This window comes from Dermacentor albipictus, chromosome 5 (assembly GCF_038994185.2).
Source record: "Dermacentor albipictus isolate Rhodes 1998 colony chromosome 5, USDA_Dalb.pri_finalv2, whole genome shotgun sequence".
In the NCBI taxonomy this organism is placed as follows: domain Eukaryota; kingdom Metazoa; phylum Arthropoda; class Arachnida; order Ixodida; family Ixodidae; genus Dermacentor; species Dermacentor albipictus.
The window spans coordinates 126,847,967-126,870,309 of record NC_091825.1 but is presented as its reverse complement, the minus strand read 5'-3'; the positions used below and the strand labels follow the sequence as shown (position 1 = coordinate 126,870,309).

General features: G+C 46.1%; 1 protein-coding gene across 1 annotated transcript; it reads right to left on the bottom strand.

Annotated features, from left to right (window-relative positions):
• Positions 1-1,048: 1,048 nt before the first annotated feature.
• Positions 1,049-21,125, bottom strand: LOC135913938 (SEC14-like protein 2). The gene is made up of 12 exons (XM_065446635.2): positions 20,893-21,125; positions 19,429-19,498; positions 16,180-16,223; positions 11,178-11,240; positions 10,491-10,581; positions 9,315-9,409; positions 7,411-7,489; positions 6,496-6,576; positions 5,049-5,135; positions 3,734-3,843; positions 2,308-2,599; positions 1,049-1,396 (listed from the first exon to the last, which is right to left on the bottom strand). Exons 1-12 carry the CDS (start codon positions 20,944-20,946, stop codon positions 1,305-1,307), a joined length of 1,158 nt encoding a protein of 385 aa, XP_065302707.1. The 5' UTR covers positions 20,947-21,125; the 3' UTR covers positions 1,049-1,304.
• Between the last annotated feature and the right edge of the window lie 1,218 nt (positions 21,126-22,343).

The following is a 22,343-nucleotide window of genomic DNA, read 5'->3' as shown; positions in this document are numbered from 1 at the left end:
TGAACGCTTGTGACAGTGGAGATTCCTCTACGACTGGCTGTGAATGGCTATTATTTTTATTTTCTCTCCTTATCCATTCTTCCCTTTTCCCCTCGCAAGTGTAGGGTGACCAACCGGGCACTTCTTTGGTTAACCTCCCCATCTTTCCCTCTTCGTTTCTCTCTCCCTCTGGGAACGTGCCAAGTTCTGTCCTTGGCTGTTTTTGAATACACTGTAGTGAACCTTTACCCACAAAAAGTTTATTAGGGGCGAGCAAACGCCCTCAAAAATTCCTCAGGATGTCACAGCGAGCTGTTCCTAGAAGTTCATGGCGGCTTCGCAACCGGTGTCTTTCGTTATTGCGCCTTTTCTGTCGTACCAAGAGTCTTCTCAGGGTAACAATGGATTTTATGCGAAGCATATTACGAGAGCTCAACCCAGCTCCTCAGGCGCGGCGGTGTCGCCTTCGATGACCTTTGACCCCATGCCATACCACGTGACACCGTGACGTCACGACAGTGGAGAAACGATGCTCCAACTCGCGCCGTCGCTCCCGGCGTCGCGGCGGTATATAAGCAGCTGCGCTTGTTTCTAGGTGGCTTTGGCTCAACTCTTGCAAGATGGGCTGGGTGGGAATCGAACCAGGGTCTCCGGAGTGTGAGACGGAGACGCTACCACTGAGCCACGAGCACGATGCTTCAAAGCGGTACAAAAGCGCCTCTAGTGAATGCGGTGTTGCCTTAGAAACGAGCTGTTTCTAAGGCTCAGGCGTGCGTCGCTTGCTCAGGCGCACATTTCGTTGCCGTGCCCAACGCTGCGTTGCTCTGCGCTCACCGCGTCCAATGCGGGTCGCGCAGTCGCTGCGCCGTAGCCGATTGTCTTACACCCCTTGGCAGGTCGACGGGAATGCTGTCGCGTTCCACTCTTGAAGGCGAAGCAGAGTAGCGCATGAGTTGTTTCTTCGTCTAGCCGAACCAAATATAGCCAAGCAACAGCAGTTCACCAGGCTAAACAGTGGTTCAACAACTAAAATAAAGGCTAGTATGCTTCGCATCCTGGGCTTAACCTTAGCTAAGCCACAGCCATTTTTTATTTTCTTTTTTACCGCAGAAATATGTTTTCTTTTTCATTTTTAGTGCCTGTTTAATGTTCCTTTCCAATGTCCGTTTAAAGAACCGGTGTATTTTCGGCAAAGCTTATGTGGCTTGTTATACGACAATGACGACTTTAGGTATCACCGGGCCAGCCAAGGGATCACAAGGAATGACCACGATACCCTTCACTTATAGGAAGTCGCAAATCGTTCTTCCGTGGTTTATTGGTAGCTAAGGAAACTTCTCTGTGCAGTCCACGTTCACAATGTACGCCAGCGTCTTGTCGTTCAGCCAGCTGTAGGTGTTGTCAAACTCGAGCACATCTGTTAAGGGACAGAAAAAAAAATGTCAGCGTAACATAGGCGCTGGAGAAAGCTAAAACAATACTGGGACTATTAATGAAAGATCAAGGCTTCAAGCTGTATCGATAACCGCTACCGGCATTATGAAGTTTACTTCTAACGACAGAAATGAGAACCCTGTTGAATCAAAAGTAAATACATGTATTTTACACAAGCAATTAACACGTTACTTGACACTTGATTATCGCTGCTGTGCGTTTTTTTTTCCGATTGAATTCTGAATACATGACTTAAGTTTAGCAGAGAGAGAGAGAGAGAAAGGAATACAGGAAGGCAGGGATGTTAACCAGTCAATAGTCTGGTTGGCTACCCTACACTGGGGGAAGGGAGAAGGGGAAGAGAAAGAAGGGAGAGAGAAGGTGTAGGTACGCGTACGGACAGCACTTCAGTTAAAGTCGCTCGAGCAAACCAGAAGTTCTGAGAAAACACAAAAGTGCCTTCACTGCCTTCTGAGCCGATGATCGGTCGGGACGGTGCTCTAATATTGTCTGTACACTCAGAGGACGATCGTTTAGTTTCCTCAATGTGTCGGAAAAATACTGTCTTTGGGCTTGGAATTGAGGACAATGGCACAATATGTGGTCAATGTTCTCCTCGCATGCGCACACATCACATGCAGGACTATCATAAGTTTAGCAGGATGAACGGTACAGGGGACGGGACAAGATATAATGTCATTGTTGTTGTTATTGTTGTATGTTATTGTTTCTCGAACCGTCATCTGCGCTGTACGCCATGTTGAACGTAAAGCAACTGCGCTTTGTTAGTACTCTGGAACATGAATTAAACGTCATTCAAAACAGAGTTGTCTGCTTCTGATAACACTGATGAGGCTTTTGTTTGGACGACACTATGTATTTTTTGTTTCGTACACGTTCCGGGAGTGTCGCAATGCCAGGTTCCTTCCTGTGGTACGAGGCTGCATGCTCCAAGGCGTTGCAGGGGTACCAGGGACTGTCCGCAGTGATTGTGCAGACCGAAGGCCAGGTCGCCGGCGGCCGTCTGAAAACGCCAGTGGAGCCGCGCGCCCGCCTCGGCCACGTCCACCGGCAGCTCCCAGCGATCCCGGCGGCCGATTGTCTGCCGCTGTGCGTCCTCTTCATCGAACACGGAGTCGTACAGTGCAGTCTTTGCGCCTTCCTCGAACCGGCCTCCGTAGTTCACCTGCGCACGAGCCAACATTTCCGTAGCTGTCGAGTACTGGGCATTCCTTGCAACAGGTTCATTTGATCTGGCTGCATTTCCTCGTGATTTATTATATACCGCACATACTCGTGTAATGGCCGCACGTTCTTTTTTCGAGGTTTGGGGGTGAAAATCGGGATTGCCGCCATTACAGGGAGAAACAGACACTTTTTCTGTCGTAAATATTTTCGGTGGTAATTGTCCTTATTGAACTACAGTACACGCTTGTACTGGCGCTGGCTATTCTTGGCTATTCGCGTAGCGCGTCACTGGCCGGTTGGAATAAATGGGGACGTATAGGAGGCGGCCGCTAAATCTCGGAGGTTGTGCTTTTACTACTTGGAGGTGTCGAAAACACAGCACGACCGCACTCCCCAACAGATAACACTGCCATCCTTGCCAACTGCGTAAGCACGTGCATGCGTCCGAGTTCTAATGAATAGAGCATCGCGGTTTCCTTCTGGGAGAGCCTTGTTCAATCCCACGTTGTCATACGCAATGTTCTTTTATTGAAGAAGCTCGAAACGAGACGCCGACAGTAACCTACCTCACTACCTACCTATACACGCCTACCTAACGCAAAGTGCATGAGGCAAAGAAAGCTTCGCTTTGCTTGTCGTGCTAGCCCGGTGGCTACGGCGTAGTGCTGCTCAGCTCGAGGTCGCAGGTTCGATTCTCGCCGTGGAGGACGAATTTAGATTGAAGGCGAAATAAAAAAAAACGCTCGTGTAGTTAGATTCAAGGGCACGTTATAGAAACACCAGTCTAGAGACTACCACTACAGCGTGTCTCATTATCAGATCGTTGATGTTGACACATAAAATTCCAGAAATTATTCGTAATTTATTGCTTGACATTAGAAGACAAAGAACAAGTGGCGCAAATTCCTGATGACGGCTTTGCTAGACGCCACGAGTTCCATTTACAGCTTAAGTGCTAAAGGGTACTGCATCGTGTTTCGCCACCGTGCTTCGTGCAGCCGCCCAAGGGAGCTCGCCCGAAAAAGCTCGTAGAAATTTCGCGGATTTACAGAGGCGACCTCGTCGCTACCAATCGGGCCCGCGGTGCTGCTGCCCGTTCCACTCAGTCAAACTACAGAACAAAATGACGAACCTTGTGCCTGCACATCGGGTCTCCATCGGGCCCCACCATGTTCCCGCCCCAGTGGGCGGGTAGAATCGCCGCGTCCACGATGTCCAGGAGACGCTCCTTCCAATCGTCTTCTGTGAAGGATAAAGCGATGTGCGCAACTTAACAAGGTGCACACACATTTTATGCTGTGTAGAGCAGACGAGCAGCCTGCTCCGGCATACGCGTCGTCTGGTTTCGGCACAACACACGCAAGTCCAGTTAGGCACAAAAGCTTACAGGACACGGGATCTCGGAAGACGTTGAATTATCAAACAGCCTGTATCATCATCATCAGCATAATCATCATCAGCATAATAATAATAATAATAATAATAATAATAATAATAATAATAATAATAATAATAATAATAATAATAATAATAATAATAATAATAATAATCGTCATCATCATCATCATCATCCTGGTTACGCTCACTGCAGGGCAAAGGCCTCTCCCATACTTCTCCAACTACCCCGGTCATGTACTAATTGTGGCCATGTCGTCCCTGCAAACTTCTTAATCTCATCCGCCCACCTAACTTTCTGCCGCCTCCTGCTTCGCTTCCTGTCCCTTGGAATCCAGTCCGTAACCCTTAATGACCATCGGTTATCTTCCCTCCTCATTACATGTCCTGCCCATGGCCATTTCTTTTTCTAAGAGAAAGAAAAAAGAAAGAACAGAAAGAGAAATAGGAGAAAAGATAAGAAGAAAAAAGAAAAATAAGAGAAAGAAAGAAAGAAAGCAGTCTGTAAGAGTAGCTAGTAAAACCTTATATCTCACAAATGCCAGGCTGCGTTGGGAGGCTGCGAAAATATTCAGCTTTTTCTCAGATACTGCGGTCCGTAAAATATTGGGGTCGACCGTACGTGCATCGTTCCACAGACGTGTAAGACTGCACGTGTTTGTTTTTCGAAAGCTGCTTACGCTTGATAGGTGTTTTCGTTTTGACGTGCTTTACAAAACAACATTGATCGAATCTGTACACTGCTGGACAAGACGTTTCATACAGTAATTTCGGTTGTTTAATAATGATAATTTCACGTTCACTACATGCCCTTTGCTGTTAATAATTGAATGGTAATTAGGTAGGCGCAGGTAACTGAAGGTCTAAATAAAGATTGTCCCTCAACTTACAGTTTACACCAGAATAAAAAAAAAATGTATCGCCGATAATATGCCCTTTTTTATTTCCACTGCACTGTTTTGAAGCATCGAAGTTTACGGTGACACGTCCGGTATAGTAAGGACATTATGGGGTATCAAGGTCTGCACAGAGCGTGCTCTAAGAGTACTTACCTTTTCCGTAGACTTCAAATTTGTCGGCTGTTCTCTGGGTCATTAGCGTTCGCAAAAATTTCCATACAATAGGAAAAAAGCTTGGAGCTGCAATAGTCAGAAAGTCTGTCGGTCAGTGACAAAGCCGTTTTGCGCAAAGCTTTACACACTATATGAGACGACCCTATGACACGACGAGAAAAGCACGGGAAACACAGCTTGAATTTGACTAAAACGGATCGACGGGATTACATTAATTTAACTCTCTTGCAAGCAGTAATCTATCCGCTGAATATTGAAATAGCTGCTTCTAGGCTGCATAACTCCCTGCACTCGTCATTCCTTGCAGAATCCTCGGTGCAGGCAATTCGGGAGAGTTCTGCTCAGCGTCGCCAGTAAAGGTAATTGCGAATGCGCGGCGGCTTGCGGCAAGCTAGCCTAATTTCTGCAAGTCATTGAGCATTGCCCGCAATAGGAAGTTGGTGATACAAAAGGGATCAAAACAAATCAGTTGCCTAATTCTGAAACTGGTGCTAGACATCCTGAGGGAAACGAGTTCTAGTGCCGACGGCTATATGCACGTTGCCCCAAAAGCTTTCCAGAGTTGACACTAGATCACAACACACAAGGCAACGGGTTGTGGAAACCGAATGAGTAGAACCCGATGACCATTCGCCGTGACGACACCTCCGATCAATTATCGCGATAGAAGAGTGTCCGAGATATTCAAATGCAGAAGTACGCATGCTCCACTTGTGACTGCGTGGGCATGAGATCCAGAAGCCTGAAAATTTGTAAGCTTGAGCTCGGCATAGCTCGATGCACAACGCTCAGACGAGTGATAACCTCTGAGCTTCTATCGTTCTGAATGGTGGCTCACTTTCCTCGTGCCCGTAGCTGTCTGTGTTGGTGACGCTGAAGTGATAAATGAAAACGTCGTAGCACCCGCTGAGTGGCCTTCTGTGACCGTCTCGCGACGCTCACGGAGGGCTACATAATATGTATCGTGCGTTGTGACTTCGTACAAATAAGCTAAATTTTGGAAAGCCCTAAGAATGCGAGCTTTGTTTGCACAGCTTACTTTTATATTGCTTTGTAGTCAATAGCGTGGTAAGAGCTAACCGCGCATGTACCTCTTCCCCTTTCCCATTTATATCCTGTCTCTCCATGCGTAAACACCGGTGTACTTAGATTTAGGTGCACGTTAAAGAGCCCCAGGTGGTCGAAGTTTCCGGAGTCCCCCACGGCCTGCCTCATAATCAGAAAGTGGTTTTGGCATGTAAAACCCCATAATATTTCCCTCTCTCTCTCTCTCTTTGTTTTTTGTTCTGCGGAGGCGCCTAGGACTATTCTGTGATTCCGTGTGCATGAAAAGCGCTGGAAATAGCTGGTCTACGACCGGCTGTTTCTAAGAGGGCAGACAAAAATAAAAATTGAGGATGTGTTAAGCCCATAGTGGGAAACTTACTGTTGATGACGATGAACTTTTCGACGCACTCGGTGTACAGGTCTTCCATTAGGTGTAGAGTGTAGCCTGCAGCTTTTAAGACTGCATGGACACGCAAAGAAAGGCACCGCATCGATCAACACAAGCACACTGATCTCGCGAGGTGGGATCAGCTGCAACAGGAGCAGGCTCACAGAGAAATACACGCTAACGCCGCGGTTGTTGTCGCTGCTTATTGGCAGAGACGACATATAAACATTTGGCTGCTTAAGAGTTGGCTGTCTCGAAACCTTACCGAAAAAAATAAAACTTCGAAGTCAGCCGAAAAATACAGGAGAAAAAAAATGACAAAATAATTCACAATGTGTGTTGGCTAGTAAACAGCTGTAGGCAGCAAAACAAACCTCGAACGTAGGAAGCCGAACAGAGAGCGAAAAAAGAAAAAGACTAATATCGTTTGTTATCACAAATTTATGGGCCACTGAGCGTGCAATGAAAATTTATTGAATGAAAGCTGTTTCACTTGTTAAAAGCTCACACGTACTCTTACGATGAACCAATGGTTAGATATTTCCAAAGTACGCCCTGCCACGCATACTTAAACAAGGAATTAATTTCTAAGCTCTTTGTAAGTTTCGTCCAATGCAGCGCCCGAAAAACAGCTCAATTTCACCAATCTCCGAAGACACATGAACATACAAGAGCTGCCATTCAGGCTTTTGTTTACTTTTTGTGAGTTGGAGATCCATTTCGATAACCGCTAGTTGTAGCGTGTTTCGATTTGATGACTGCGCCGAGATATAATGAGCTTACGAACTGCTGCCGTTGCAAGCCAGCGTTCTTGGCCATCTCATCCTAGTTTAAGGTTTTCTTGCTGCCTACATTTAGTCAGAATCCCTCAACAACTTACTCGAATGTTTATTAGGGTATCCTTACCTTGCCAAGAGTATACTTGTCGCAAACTTAACTTGTCCATGTCAGCCACAAAGTAGTGACTATGTATTTCTTTGCCAGTCTTGAAGAGAGAGAGAGAAAAAAAAAAGGAGTGGAGGAGACATGAAAACATATTTTCAGCTTTGCAGCGTTATAAGTCGGTATGTCGTCGTGTTATTCAACGCTATAATGCCAGTAGGACAGGGAAATTCATCGTATAGTTTATCGTAGGTGCATTAACGTTAGAAAAAAGCAAAACCCACCTGCCTTCCTCGAAACGCGAACATTCAAGTTGAAAAATTCGTTCTGGTTTCCCTAATGAAATCAAGATGCACCCGCAGTGAGGTGCAGAAGTTGGACTAAATATGCCACCCACAGGAGGCGATGAACGCGGAGCGCCTGAAGTGAACAAAAATGTTGACTGGGAAGAACTTCCAGTGTTCTACCAGCCAGGTGCGTTTGGCCACGACACACGTGGTGGACAAGGTTTCATGAAATAGAAGTCTTGGTTACCCAGAACACTGCAGAAAGCATTCCATAAACCCTGTATGAGAGCATCAAAAAGCGTAGAAGACATTGCATCCCTGCGGATCTTCTGCGAAATTGAGTTGCTGCATGATGGGTGGAATTCCGCTCTAAAGATGTACGTTGGGCCTTGTTCTTCAGTTTATGGCGCTTGTTCATTGAATGGGTGCTGAACAGCTGACTGAAGCCCCTCTCCCCTAAAAAAAAAGAAAGATATGAAGAAGGCAGCAAAGCCTACTGGATTTCCATGTGATCACAAGAAATTTCGTCTTGAAAACTGCACCGAGAGTGATTTGATTCATGGGCTTTAGCGTCCTCAGGAGAGAACGTCGCCGTGGAAGGTTTAGAATAATTTTTATCACCTGAGTTTTTTTTATGATGTTCCTAAATCTAAGTACACGAACATTATTTTTTTTTGTATTTCTCCCAATCGAAATTTATATGCCGCGACGGTAATCGAGCCCGAGACCTCGTCATCAGCAGCAGGATGCCATGTAGCCATTGAGCCATCACAAGGGCAACTACTTCGTGAATCCATTTCTCTATGCCGTTTTATCATGTGCTCGAGCAGGATTACTTTCTTTCGCACTTCTTGAACCACCAGTTGAATGCTGTAGTTGTAGGTCCCGGAATACGCATTTCAATGGCGGCTATACTCCGTTCCACACATAGCAGTCAACGCTGTGGAAGCTACGCAAGAAGTTCGGTCAAGAAAATGTATCACTCCGCGCGTTCTATCCATGCTTCGCTACGCGCCAACAGTGTTCACTCGCGCGAGCATGCACGTGAAGCTCCTCACAAGGGGTTGCAAATAAAAGAAATCCGAGAAGAATGACAAGAATAAAAGTGATCTAAAACAACACATTAACATATTGTGTTTGTTTCTAAGGATGAAAACTTGTTTTATTCAATATATATTGAGCTTATATAAAAAATAGTTGGGCACAACTGGGGTAAAAAAAACATCCAACTATATCCAAATGTGAACGAAGCCACTGCAAGAAGTCTCTCTAGCCTCCACAGCGTTGACCGCTACGTATGGAACGGAGTGTATGTGCAGTGCATTGGGTACACGTTAAAGAACCACAGATGGTCGAAGTGTATCCGGCGTCCTCTACTACGGCATGCCTCACGATGAGGACAGGAGTTTGGCACGTAAAACCCCAGAACTTAATTTTTCATACTGTGTTAGAATACCTTCAGGATGCTTGTAGGGTCAATACCCGAGTTCATTTACGCGCGGGAATAATGTAAAGATTATATTAGATCTTTTTTCTCTTTCATGCTTCGTCAGTATCCAGATTGCGTTGTCACAACGATCGGCTGGGTTTTTTTTCTTTTGCGCGGTGAATAATAAATGAATTGACCGAAATCTTAATCACCTTGCTTGAGTAATCCCGCTTTATAAATTCCGATTCCTCCATGAGGTAGACGATGTGACGCCTCACAACGCCGGGCGTCAACAACTGCAGAAACGCTGTGGAAGATGAACACGTAAACCAATGAACATAAAATTGCAAAACAATAACATCTGTATTGTGTGTAATAACCTCTCTTTAAGCGAATCTTCCATTGCTGTTTGTGAAGAACGCTCATCCTGCCTAACCATCATTTGCAAGTAGAGAATACGCGACCCAGTTGTAAACATTTTCGCTGGGAACCACCTCGCTCGACATAGACACGTGGCGCTCGATCATGCGCATGTCACACATGACGAAGGACTGACGACGACGGAACGTTCTCGATGGCACGAAAATGACATGATGACGAGGACGCAATGACAAGAATGAAATGGTGACTATGACATGACAACACTGGAACCACTACGAAAAAATGAGCAAGAATTGCACCCCCCATGATGCTCGTCGACCCTTCTGACTTGCAAGATTGGTGGGCCATTCGCCATCGAAAATAGCGAAAGCAGTGAACGCACTCAAACATTTTTTCGAAGAAACAGGTACCCTTAACGAGTACTAGATGCCGCACCGAATAGCACACAATGGAACGACAATTGTATCCATTATTTGTATTTGTGAGCTTTTGTATGTTACGTGTGGTACTCTTGTATTCTGTGTTAAATCTTACTTTTGACTGACAGCTATGTGCGTGCATTGTTTTATCAGTGTGTGTTCTTTACCTGTTCATCTGTTACCTGCTCATAGCAGACTGCATCACATCCTCGTCATTGCCCCATCGTCATCCTTATTGGCTATAGTCTCGAACGATTGGCCAGCACCGGGCATAGCGCTAACAAGCACGGATATGGTGCGAATAAAGGCGGCTTATGCCAAATAGGTGGGTCCTATTCGAAGTAATGTCACCTTAGTAATCTCAAGTAATGTCCACAACAGCAGCAGCTGCTGCTATCCCCGTTGCCGCCGCCAACGCGAAAGTCGCAGGAAGAAGCAAAGAAACCTTCAGCTGGAACAAATGAGCATTTGCGGGAAAGCAAATATCAAGACTCGCACGGATCATGCATTTCGGACATAATAAGGCTATACGCCGTTTAGCAGCTGCTTCTACTTTCTGCACATGGGCAGCAAGCAGAGAGTGCTTACCGTGAATGTCGAGGCCCATTGGACATATCCACACAGGCCGACCGTCTTTTCCTGGGTGCAGAAATGCGCCAGGAAAGTTCTCCTTCACAAGCTGTGTGATGGAAGACACGACAATCGTTACCTGATGGTGGCTAAATGTTGGCAGGGTGAAGCGCATGGAACACCACACAGAAACATCAATTTGATTAAAAATAAAGATGCATAAGACAAGCCTAAAGTAGTGACTGAAGTGGCATGTGGGTATTATGAAGCCACAAATTAGAATAATGTGCTTGGTTATATTATAAGCGTAAATCTACGTGTTGAATGTATGCGTGTGTGCACGATATTATTCCCGTCGCGTTGACCCGTCACGTGCTCTTTAACTGACCAATCACACGTCCTACATATAATATTCAGAATAGAAAACTCGACGTGTTCTTGATCGTGCATGGTGCTACGGCAGCGCCACTCGATCTAAGTTAAAAGGTATGAAAACACAACTTCAAACTTCTGGTGACATCGCGTCATCGCATTTGTTCAGTTGGTTTCGTCAATGTTTACCTCCTTCTTATTTAATATGCAGCAAGAAGTATCGGACGACAGCTGAAGGAACCGAAAGCTTTCTTTTATTAGATGCATGCATTCATTTTACAACATGGGCAAAGTACATCTTCGTATAATTTATGGCCAATGGAACGTGCTTACCTCAGGCATTTCATAACTGCGCAGAATGTCGTCCAGTCCGTTCTCTTTCCTCCATTCGAGGTGCTGCAGTTGGAACAACAAGATATTCAAGATCGTTGAGAATGCTCGTGCATTGTTCATTCACTTTTAATAGGACATAATTGGTAGCTAATACTTACTCTGTGTGAAACATCGCAACATGAACCGGGAGCCAATGCACGAAGTTTTTTTCGTTGGCAATTGCTGCTTTCCATCGGATCATGACTGGCCGACTAGTCTTAAGGGCAATTCTAGCGTAAGGACTTCATTTGTGAACATGGGCCTATGTGATTATATAGTTATCTTTTAAGCCAACCTTATGGCGTACTTGTGCCATGGTTCCGAACAAGTACTAGTTTCTAAGCCGCAGTGTAAAATGATTTCCGCTGCCACAGGCCGCGCGCAGGGGTTAGCTGAAGGTGGTAAATTCAAATTATAGTGTTATGCGTAGCGTCAGATAATTATTACGCAAAGTACATTAAACGCATATATCACATTGTTTCAAATTATATGCTGCTCTTAACGATCTTTTCAATAATTCGCCGTGTCATTAAGCATCTCTCTATCACGTCCTTTACGTGACAAGAAGAAACAACTACCGGTTCACCCCCCCCCCCCCCCCCCCACACACACACACACACACACACACACACACACACACACACACACACACACACACACACACACACACACACACACACACACACACACACACACACACACACACACACACACACACACACACACACACACACACACACACACACACACACACACACACACACACACACACACACACACACACACACACACACACACACACACACACACACACACACACACACACACACACACACACACACACACACACACACACACACACACACACACACACACACACACACACACACACACACACACACACACACACACACACACACACACACACACACACACACACACACACACACACACACACACACACACACACACACACACACACACACACACACACACACACACACACACACACACACACACACACACACACACACACACACACACACACACACACACACACACACACACACACACACACACACACACACACACACACACACACACACACACACACACACACACACACACACACACACACACACACACACACACACACACACACACACACACACACACACACACACACACACACACACACACACACACACACACACACACACACACACACACACACACACACACACACACACACACACACACACACACACACACACACACACACACACACACACACACACACACACACACACACACACACACACACACACACACACACACACACACACACACACACACACACACACACACACACACACACACACACACACACACACACACACACACACACACACACACACACACACACACACACACACACACACACACACACACACACACACACACACACACACACACACACACACACACACACACACACACACACACACACACACACACACACACACACACACACACACACACACACACACACACACACACACACACACACACACACACACACACACACACACACACACACACACACACACACACACACGCGCGCGCGCGCGCGCGCGCGCGCGCACGCACGTACGCTCACTGAATGGAGTTGGCAGACAGTTTTCTTCTTCATATTTTTGTATGAATTGAGCTGCAGTGACTTAAATAAGAATGTCCTGCTTGAAAAGGCTGTCCGAACATCTGCCACCCATCTGCAAGTGAGGTAATCTTAATACTGGGATATCAACATACTCGAGAAACTAATGCGACAGAACGAGCTCTGCAGCTATGTCGAATTCCTTTCTCTGCGGTTACTAACACTGATTGAGCATAGTGCAGGAGTAGGTAATCATTCGTACTTACTGCATGTATCTAGTCATCTACTGTGTATTTGTTTGATTGTTGGTAGGAAAATGATTATACGTTCTCTGGTGTTATCCAACGTCTTGCCCACTGACACAGTCAAATTGAGCACGCACTCCATTTATTTAATTTCCTTACGTCGTCTCACGTAAAAGAATATATACTAGGTTCGTGTTCCTTTCTTCCATAGTTCGTCTGTTTAGTTTACATACGTGCTAAAGGAAATCTTGAGAAGCCGAATCAAATGAACATCGAATAGTGACAGAAGCCAACCGAATACGAATTGAACAGTAGCAAAAGCGAATCAAGTCAAATTGAATATCAAGTATTATCGAGTATTTTTCGAATAGCTTGCGAATATTGTACAGCCTTCTCTCCATTAATATTAAACAATTTTAACTACCTGGTATTCACAACAACAGGAAGTTTGTCATTAGGCTGCACATTCCAAAGCATGCTTCATTAAAAGCACAAAGGGAGCATTACAAACAACTAAGATTGTTCACAAACACGGGACATTTTAAAGAATACGTGGTCATGCATTGTGACTTTATAAAGGTAATCTTATGTATCAATAAACGCCCGATATACAGTCACAACCAGACATCTGTGTGTTCTGCGGGAACGGCAGAGTGAAAAATGAAAAACCCTGTTGCTCTAGCTCGAATTGTCGCAGCAGATGGTTCCACTATTATGTAAAGTATGTTGCAATGAAACGTATTCTGAGTTAATAAGATGAGAGGACACAGGTGCTGCATCCACGTCAGATAATAAGCGATACCTACTGTTGAATTCCATGTCTAGGAGGACGAAATAACTTTATTGAGTCCTGAAAAACCCCTCCCCACCCACTTTTGGTTTAGTGGTCGGCAGGGGTTGCGGGCCGCACCCACGTTGGGACGGGAAGCTCGTGAGCCTCCGCCCTTTCGTGAGCCCTCTGGACGGCCTGGAGCTGGGTCTGGTGGTAGTCGCTTCGTAAGGCGTCCACCCAGTCTTCTTCTTTAGTGAACACGGTGCCGCTTAACGCGGAGCATTGCCATAGCATGTGCGCTAGCGAGGAGTACGATTCGCCACAATCCGGACATTGCAGCTCCACTTCTGGTGAATAACGGCTCAGTCTGCCTCTCGAGGGGAACGACCCTGTCTGAAGCATCCTGAATATCGATGACTGTTTTCTAGTGAGTTTAGCGTGAGGAAGCGGGAAGGTCCTCCTCGAGAGCTGATAGTGTGTTGTTATTTCGTTGAAGGTGAGCAGCGGGTCTCGGTGCTCCCCTCCCTCCCCGCCACTTCGCTCGCCACGATCGCCGCGGTGCGTGAGTCCTCGCGCGCGTCCGTGCGCCAACGCGTTGGCGTTGGGAAATTCGAGGTGCACGTCGGCCCCCATGTGGGCTGGAAACCATTTGACGATTCCATTGCATGTCTAAATAACTTTTTATCGCGAGTGATCGTGTTTAGGCGGAAAGGCTTGGCTGACTCACTGAAGTAGGGTGCGCTGGGGATATGATGAAAAGCGTAGCATTCTCGCTTCAATTTCACGTTTGTTCGGGTATGGTCTACGACGTAAAGTATTAGAAAACTATTCGTATATTCGAATCGTGGCTATTCGATTCGGGGACAGACTCGAATAGGGCCCAATATTGGATGCATTACTCCAAAGCTCCGAATAATCCCGCACACCTAGTTTTATTTGCGTAACTCCGCCAGTGCGAGCAACGTCAGGACACCAAACTCACTGATCAAAACCGCGCTGCCACAGATAATCGACGCCCTGCAATTGCTACTGTCTGAGTGAAATTCGCCAGTGGCGCTAACAGCAGAAAAAATTATGCAAGCTGTAAACGAACTCTCCTAGCTACACTGCAGTAACAACCTCTACCCGAGAGGATCATTGTCCTGCGCTGTGAATTGTGCCCGTGCGCGTTACACAGGAACAGGGCCCTGTGCAGCCCTCATCGTCGTCTTCAGCATACCACCACCCTCCTTCTTCTTCACATACTATCTCTGCTGTTTCGCCTCATTCCTTCCCTGACGTTGAGTGGCACGCTAGAAGCACTTCACTCAGGCGAACCTCTGCAACTTTACGCCATTAAAAATTATATATATATATCTCTCTGCAAAAGGAAAAATAAAACTTTTGGCGTGAGATTGAATTTACCATGAGTTACTGAGAAAGCTTTCTTAAAAAAAAAGTTTACCGCCACTTTATCATACGCCAAAGACGGTGAAGGCGAATGTCTGCGCACTCAAGATACATTAATCGAATTACTTGGCATTATCATTCGAATGCGTTCTTACTTCTTAATACCTATTTTCTCCCACTGAAGGTCGTGGATTCAAGGGCCTAAATTACCACCATCTTAATTAAATTTGCCTTTTCTTGGCATGATGAGCCGCATCGGATCCAGATGCGGAAGAAGACGACGACAAATGCGCGAGCAGTGGCACGAGTCCGAGTTGGAGTAAGGCGAGAAAGAGAGAGAGAGAGGGACAACTTTATTGAGCCGAGCTCGACATCTTCTTAGACGCCGTCGATGGAAGTGGTTCCCTCTTCACGGGACCCATATGCTTCCCTTGCCGCCTGGCCCCTGGAGATCAGGACGAGCTGGTCTTCCAGGGCGGTGCTGGTTAGCAAGGTCTCCCATCGCTCGGAAAGGGTGGATGAGGGATGGGGTAGGGTAGCGGGGCAGTTAAGAGGTGGGGGGATCGCCTTGATGAAATCGCATACTCCAATGACGTGTTGGAGCGTTCCTAACTGAGTTTTGCAGAAGTTACAATCCTCCTCGTACCTCTCCGGGTACATCTTGTTTTGAAGGTTTTGAAGGCGAGCTCACATGACTTTCTGTACCGCGCGCCGCGTTTTCCAGACCATCGGGATATGAGCCACTTAAGGCTGTCGCCGTAATGTTATTGTGTAGCGATTAGATCTCACCGTTCCCGCACACTTGCTTTGGCTCCAGGTGGCCCCGCCCACAAAATGACGGGGATATCAGTGAAACCCTCAGCGTACTATACTGGCAAGATGGCAGTTAGTGGTACTCACGTGACGGTACATTTTCTCCGCTTTGGTCACGTCGAAGTCCCGCGCTGCGCACCGACCACCACATGCGGTTGACGTAATAGAGGTGAGGCCACTGATTGGGACACCTAAGCTTCACTATATTTTTACACGACGCTGTTAAAAGCAGAGCATACATTTGTAACTTGATGCTCGTTCGAATACCAGAATAGAAAGTGAGACGTAATATTGCTCGAACTGAAAACTTTCGTATATGTGCTTCAGCATGCACCTGACACAATATGGCGCAGTGAAAGTATAACCAGCAACTCTGGCAACTCTGTCATTCATATTACAGACAAAGAGCACGAGATAAAGAATATACAAGCACACATGACGTGACACGACAAGCACTTTATTTGAGTCCTGAGGGACTGAGATCTTGGGGAGCCAGAACCGAAGGCTCCCGAAGACCAAGTCGGTGGCTTCGCCCACGATGGTACCGGGAGATCAAGTCCCGCCGGGTAACTTTGCTCCGCAGTCAAACTGCTACATTCCTCTAGGTGCGTCGGTGTCCAGCAGAAGTTCAAACCCCATTTTCAACTTACGAGTCGGTGAGCGAGAGAGAAAGAGAACAAATTATTGTACAGTCTGGGTTTGACGTATTAGTTCTGCGGAAACCCGCAAGGTGGAGAGAAGTATTTAATAAAGGGACAATCAGACATCCATCCGTTCCTAGAAATTGCTACAAAGGAAACCCATACGGGTTCCTCGAAAAAAAAGCCTCACAGTTGAAGAAAAATTCGTCCTGGTCCGGGACGCGGACTTCTCATTGCCTACAGCGGAATGATAACTGGCACTGCTTCGCCCGCATGCTTCATCTTATGTTGGTGTGAAAGGTTGTTAGGATAGAACAGTAATGTCATAAGAACTTATGAAAGATGGAAAAACGCGTCGAAGCTATGATGTCTCCCTGCCGCTTCTGATCGCCCAGAAACATTAACCTCGCTTTATTAGATTGACTCTCCAAAAATACTTTGCGATTGGAGCCGGGTGACGAGGTGGTGCCAAAAATAAGGAAAAAAAATGTCTCTGTTGACCAGCTCCGCACATAATAGAGCTACAACGATTACCATTTAGTAAACAACCAGTGACAAAATAATGTGCAAACGAAGCGCAATGCTAAACCAACATTCTAACTTCCGATAGTTAACTGCAGCAATAACACGCCGTTTGGCTGCCTGGTTTTTTCCGCGACACGCGGTTTGTGTTTCCTTTTTATCCCCTTAGCCAGCTTCAAGGCGCGATTAAGCCAGAGACCTATTTTCCTCGTCACAACATGAACCGCCAAGTCGAAGACATTCTAGGGCTAGAATATCTTCGGGACACGACTGAGCAGCAACCGCAGCACTGCCCTTTACAGAGTTTTTCGCGTATGTGTTCACTAGGATAATCGTGTGTCGCGAAGAAGCACCGTACAATCCTTGCTGGCGCATAGTGCATTCTAGCGCGTATATTGCAGACCTGTTCAAGCACATATGTTCTGGAAATCGTCGGCGAACGTTCAAGGAAAGCGGTGCATATTTTCTAAGAGGCAAAGCGACTGATATGGAGCACGGAGCACAAATATGGCACCAGAACAAGCTTCGTCCTCTGCTAATCAGAAGTTCGCTCAACTGTCTACGTTTCGACAATGACAGAAAAAAGACGCGACTAACCGATTGCGTCGCATGCAACTGGGACGAGAGTACCTTCGCTAGAAGACTCCCTGATCGAACACTTGTGCTCCGAAGTCTCCACGTCTGTGTGACATGCACCTTACGATTGCTCAATGCTTTTTGATTTCGTAACCACTTACCTTGCTACTAAGTGCTTTAGCGTCTTGGCGGTTCGTGTTGTGACGAGGAAAATAGGTCTCTGCTTTAATCGCGCCTTGACGCTGGCTAAGTAGGTAAAAAGAAAACACAAACCGTTTGTCGCGGAAAAAAACCAGGCAGCCAAACGGCGTGTTGTTGCTGCAATTAACGACCCGAAGTTGGAACGTCGGTTTAGTATTGCGCTTCTATTGCGCATTATTTTGTCACGGGTTGTTTACAAAACAGTTATTCTTTTAGCTCTATCATGTGCGGAGCTGGTCAACAGAGTCATTTATTTTTCTTTTTGTCACCCCCTCGACGCCCGGCTTCAATCGCAAAGTATTTTTGACTAGTCAATTTAATAAAGCGACGTTCATATCTATGAACGCTCAAAAGCGGCAGGGAGACATCGTAGCTTCAACACTTTTTTGTATCCTTCATAAGTTCATTCTCTGAATTACACCAGACCTTATGTTATCGTGAACATCCCTGTCTTTCCCCTTTGTTTCTTTTCTCTGTCTCTCCTCAGCATGCAGTTGGTTTCGCTCGCCGCCATAAATGCGAACCGAGCTCTTTGATGTCAACACGGCAGACCAAGTGTTGGTCACCTTTGAAAGAAGACACTTGACTGTACATCCGACGAATGACCAAAGTCTCTCAGTGACCATAACGTTCACCTCCAGAACACGATGTGACGGTTTCAATTTCCGGACACCGCGGCGAAATTTTAGACGGCGAAATGCAAACGTCTTCATTTACTTAGACTAAAGTGGCCGGGCCAGTGAACATACGTACTTCTCAGCTACTGGAGCTTATAAACGTCGTGAACTTCACTAGTGCAGTATGGTAAGCTCCGTGACGTTTAACTGGGCCACCGACTCATCATGCTCTTTAAACATGCTCAAGAAGTTGTCGGTGCAGGAAGAGGAACAAACGTTTATTTTCGAAACGGTATCCCGGGGCAGGCCCCGATTCTACTCTAGGTGGCTTTTTTATTTCTTGCAGCTTCTCTCAAAAAGTTGCAACATATTGACATATATTTGTCATATGATGAACAATTAATAGTTGTCATATTAGTATGGCCTTATCTGCTTAACCCTTTCTTATCTTCGTGATGTACTTCCTGGGGATGCACTTCCACTTCAATGGGGCGTTTTCAGTTTTTTAAAGACAAATCATTAGTTGGAAGCGTAGCGCTATAGTCTTGACTGTGCCCTCTATGCAGCGTTTTCGTGCTACGATTTCTTCTTTCGCTATGTCTCAACTAGTCAAAAGGGAGGTTGTGCTTCATTATGTGACCTGTCTCCTGAGCTCGCGTATATAGTACTACCAGAGGAGTATTATCGTTGTCAACGGCTTCTCCAGAAACGCGCTGACCAACTCTTCAGCTTATACGATGGTCCAGACCCGTGCGACCCGAGTCAGAAGCTCAGTTTACCTCTCAGCCAGCGAAGTAGGAATGCATCCGTGTCCGTGGCCCTCCGCACGTCCTCCACCACATTGCGAAGCTGCAAAGCGAGGAAAACATCGAGACCGTCAGCCACGTGTAAGCTTGCAGGCGTTCCGGTTTGATCCAGTATTTACACGCATCCCCCACCATCTGGGATTGCTCACGTTTCGCATGCGGCATTAGCTTTATGCTATTAAAAATTCGCACGAATACACCCGACACAATTCATATATTTTTTTTTTTTGCATCGACGTCCCTAAGTGAACGGCTCACTCGTCAAATTCAAAAAGTTGAATTGATGATGATGAAAAACTTTATTTATCCCTCTTTAAAGGGAAGGGGGCAATGGAATAGAGGATGGGGGGAGGAACTACTTGAAGTAGGCCTCCTTTATCCTCTCAGCCCACTCCAGGATGGCCTCCTGAAGATCGGGCCTGGAGCTGCGCAAGGCAGCCTCCCACTGCTCCTCACTAGATATTAATTGTTTGAGGAAAGGGGGAAGGGGGTGCTTAGGGCACCCCCACATGATGTGGTTTAAGTCTGCTTTGGGAGAGACACAGAATTTACAAGAGGGAGAAAGGTAAATGGCGGGATGAATGCGGTGGAGGAGGTTCCCATTATCTTTTTTTCCCCTTCTGTTCTCACGCGTGCATTTTCATTAATTCTGCAAGACAAAGGTACCCGGTTCCTGCATGTTGCCTGTAAGTGTAAAGAAACGCGCACTAAGGAAACAATCACTCCAACCCAAGGATGACTTTCCTCTTTCGACGTTCGTTATAGGCTTATTAAAAGCCCCGCTTACAAGTGCGGAAAAATCCTGCTACGCGAGCAGCCGGCGTTTTCACACGATGGCCGAAAGCTCCACGTTCTTCGCATTCAAATTACTATCCCCACTATTTTAACATTCTTTAGTAGTGTGACTTGCGGTGACCGGCCCTACTGTGCGTGATCAGTACTACGTGCGTTCCGCTATATTCCTTGAGATGTGTCATCTTGCTCTTTCTTTCCTGTTTCCTCCTCTCCTTCCTATCTTCCATTTCTATGCTTCTGTCTACCCGCCGTGGTTGCTCAGTGGCTATGGTGTTGGGCTGCTGAGTCACGAGGTCGCGGGATCGAATCCCGGCCAAGGCGGCCTCATTTCGATGGGGGCGAAATGCGAAAACACCCGTGTACTTAGATTTAGGTGCACGTTAAAGAACCCCAGGTGGTCGAAAATTCCGGAGTCCTCCACTACGGCGTGCCTCATAATCAGAAAGTGGTTTTGGCACGTGAAACCCCATAATTTAATTTAATTTATGCTTCTGTCTCCTCCTTTCTAAACAGTAGGCAGGCGCTGCACCCCTTTGAGTGGCGGTTGCCAGCCTTCTCCTCGCTTTTCTTTTTCCTGCCAAGCGTAGATATCTTTTCAAACCAAATAGATAAATGAATGATAAGAATCGATGAAACACTCACCTGATCTAGCGCAGCTTGCTGGCGATCGCTCAAGCTGCCCAGATAGCCACTCATAGCTCCTCGCAGCTTCTCGCGATGATGCCGACTGCACGCTCACATCGGCAATCGTCTGACAGTCGACGCTCCGCGCACACTTTCCTCGCTTCGAGGAAAGGGAGAAGCTTCTACCGCCTCGTCGACGTCACTGCAACGTGCTCGTGGGATACGGTTGCACAAAACTGCCGGTTGCAGCGCTTTTCTCTAAACTGGGCCGTTCACTGGTCTTGTCGGATGTCGTCTATGAGCTTATCGCGATGCACGGCCTTCGTACGCGGCCTTCAATGTTGTTAGTACGGCGAGCTTCTCGACAAACTCGAGATAGCAAATGTAGCGGTTGAGTGGCCTTTGCGGAGCCACGAGAAAAGCAACCTCTTTTGCGTTGTCTCTGAGTGATCTAGAGTGACAAACATCCATTTCTTGCTGTCAAATTTTATACAGTCAGCAAACGCGCTGTGTAAACGAACGTATAGCTGGATTAACGTCGTCCATATTTTGTTTTGTTGTTATTTCTTGTGTTCTGTCTTAATAGATTTTGTATTACCGTTTCTTTTATATAACTTTGTGTAACTTTGTGTAACTTTGTATAAATTACCGTTCCTTTGTAACCACTTACCTCTAGAATGCATTTGCGTTAGAGGATATTTTGAATGAATGAATGAATGAATAAATAAATAAATAAATAAATAAATAAATAAATAAATAAATAAATAAATAAATAAATAAATAAATAAATAAATAAATAAATAAATAACGTGCATTCGTGATGCGTCTATTATACACTGGGGAGCACGCTTTCCCAGAACCGGTTGAGTGACCGCAGAAGTGTGTTGCTTTCCTTAGTTTGGAACGAGCATTTCTCAACGGTATATACATGAAATGTCTAAATCTGCGTAGTGGGAGAATGAATGAATGAATGAATGAATGAATGAATGAATGAATGAATGAATGAATGAATGAATGAATGAATGAGTGAGTGAGTGAGTGAGTGAGTGAGTGAGTGAGTGAGTGAGTGAGTGAGTGAGTGAGTGAGTGAGTGAGTGAGTGAGTGAGTGAGTGAGTGAGTGAGTGAGTGAGTGAGTGAGTGAGTGAGTGAGTGAGTGAGTGAGTGAGTGAGTGAGTGAGTGAGTGAGTGAGTGAGTGAGTGAGTGAGTGAGTGAGTGAGTGAGTGACTGAGTGACAGCACCAAAGCCAGGCTTGCGAACCTCTGTATAAGAAATATGTTGTCTTTTTGTTCCCTGAAAAATCATTCTGTTGATAGGCAACATAATATAATGCTTGCTCCTTGGCCAACGTTGTTCGTAAGGGCAAAAGATAAAGTAATGCTTGGCCTAGTAATTTCTCCAATCAAATGTCTACTAATAGTTAGCGCTCTGGCTTGGGACCATATTCACCAGCGAATAGCAGCAGTCGAA

Excerpts from the sequence above, each read along its gene's own strand:
- LOC135913938 (XM_065446635.2), bottom strand. The coding sequence starts at position 20,946 with ATGAGTGGCTATCTGGGCAGCTTGAGCGATCGCCAGCAAGCTGCGCTA. Across the intron at positions 11,241-16,179 it reads CGGAGAAAATGTACCGTCAC|CACCTCGAATGGAGGAAAGA; the intron begins GTGAGTACCACT and ends TTCCAACTGCAG. Across the intron at positions 1,397-2,307 it reads TTGCGACACTCCCGGAACGT|ATGTGCTCGAGTTTGACAAC; the intron begins GTACGAAACAAA and ends GTCCCTTAACAG.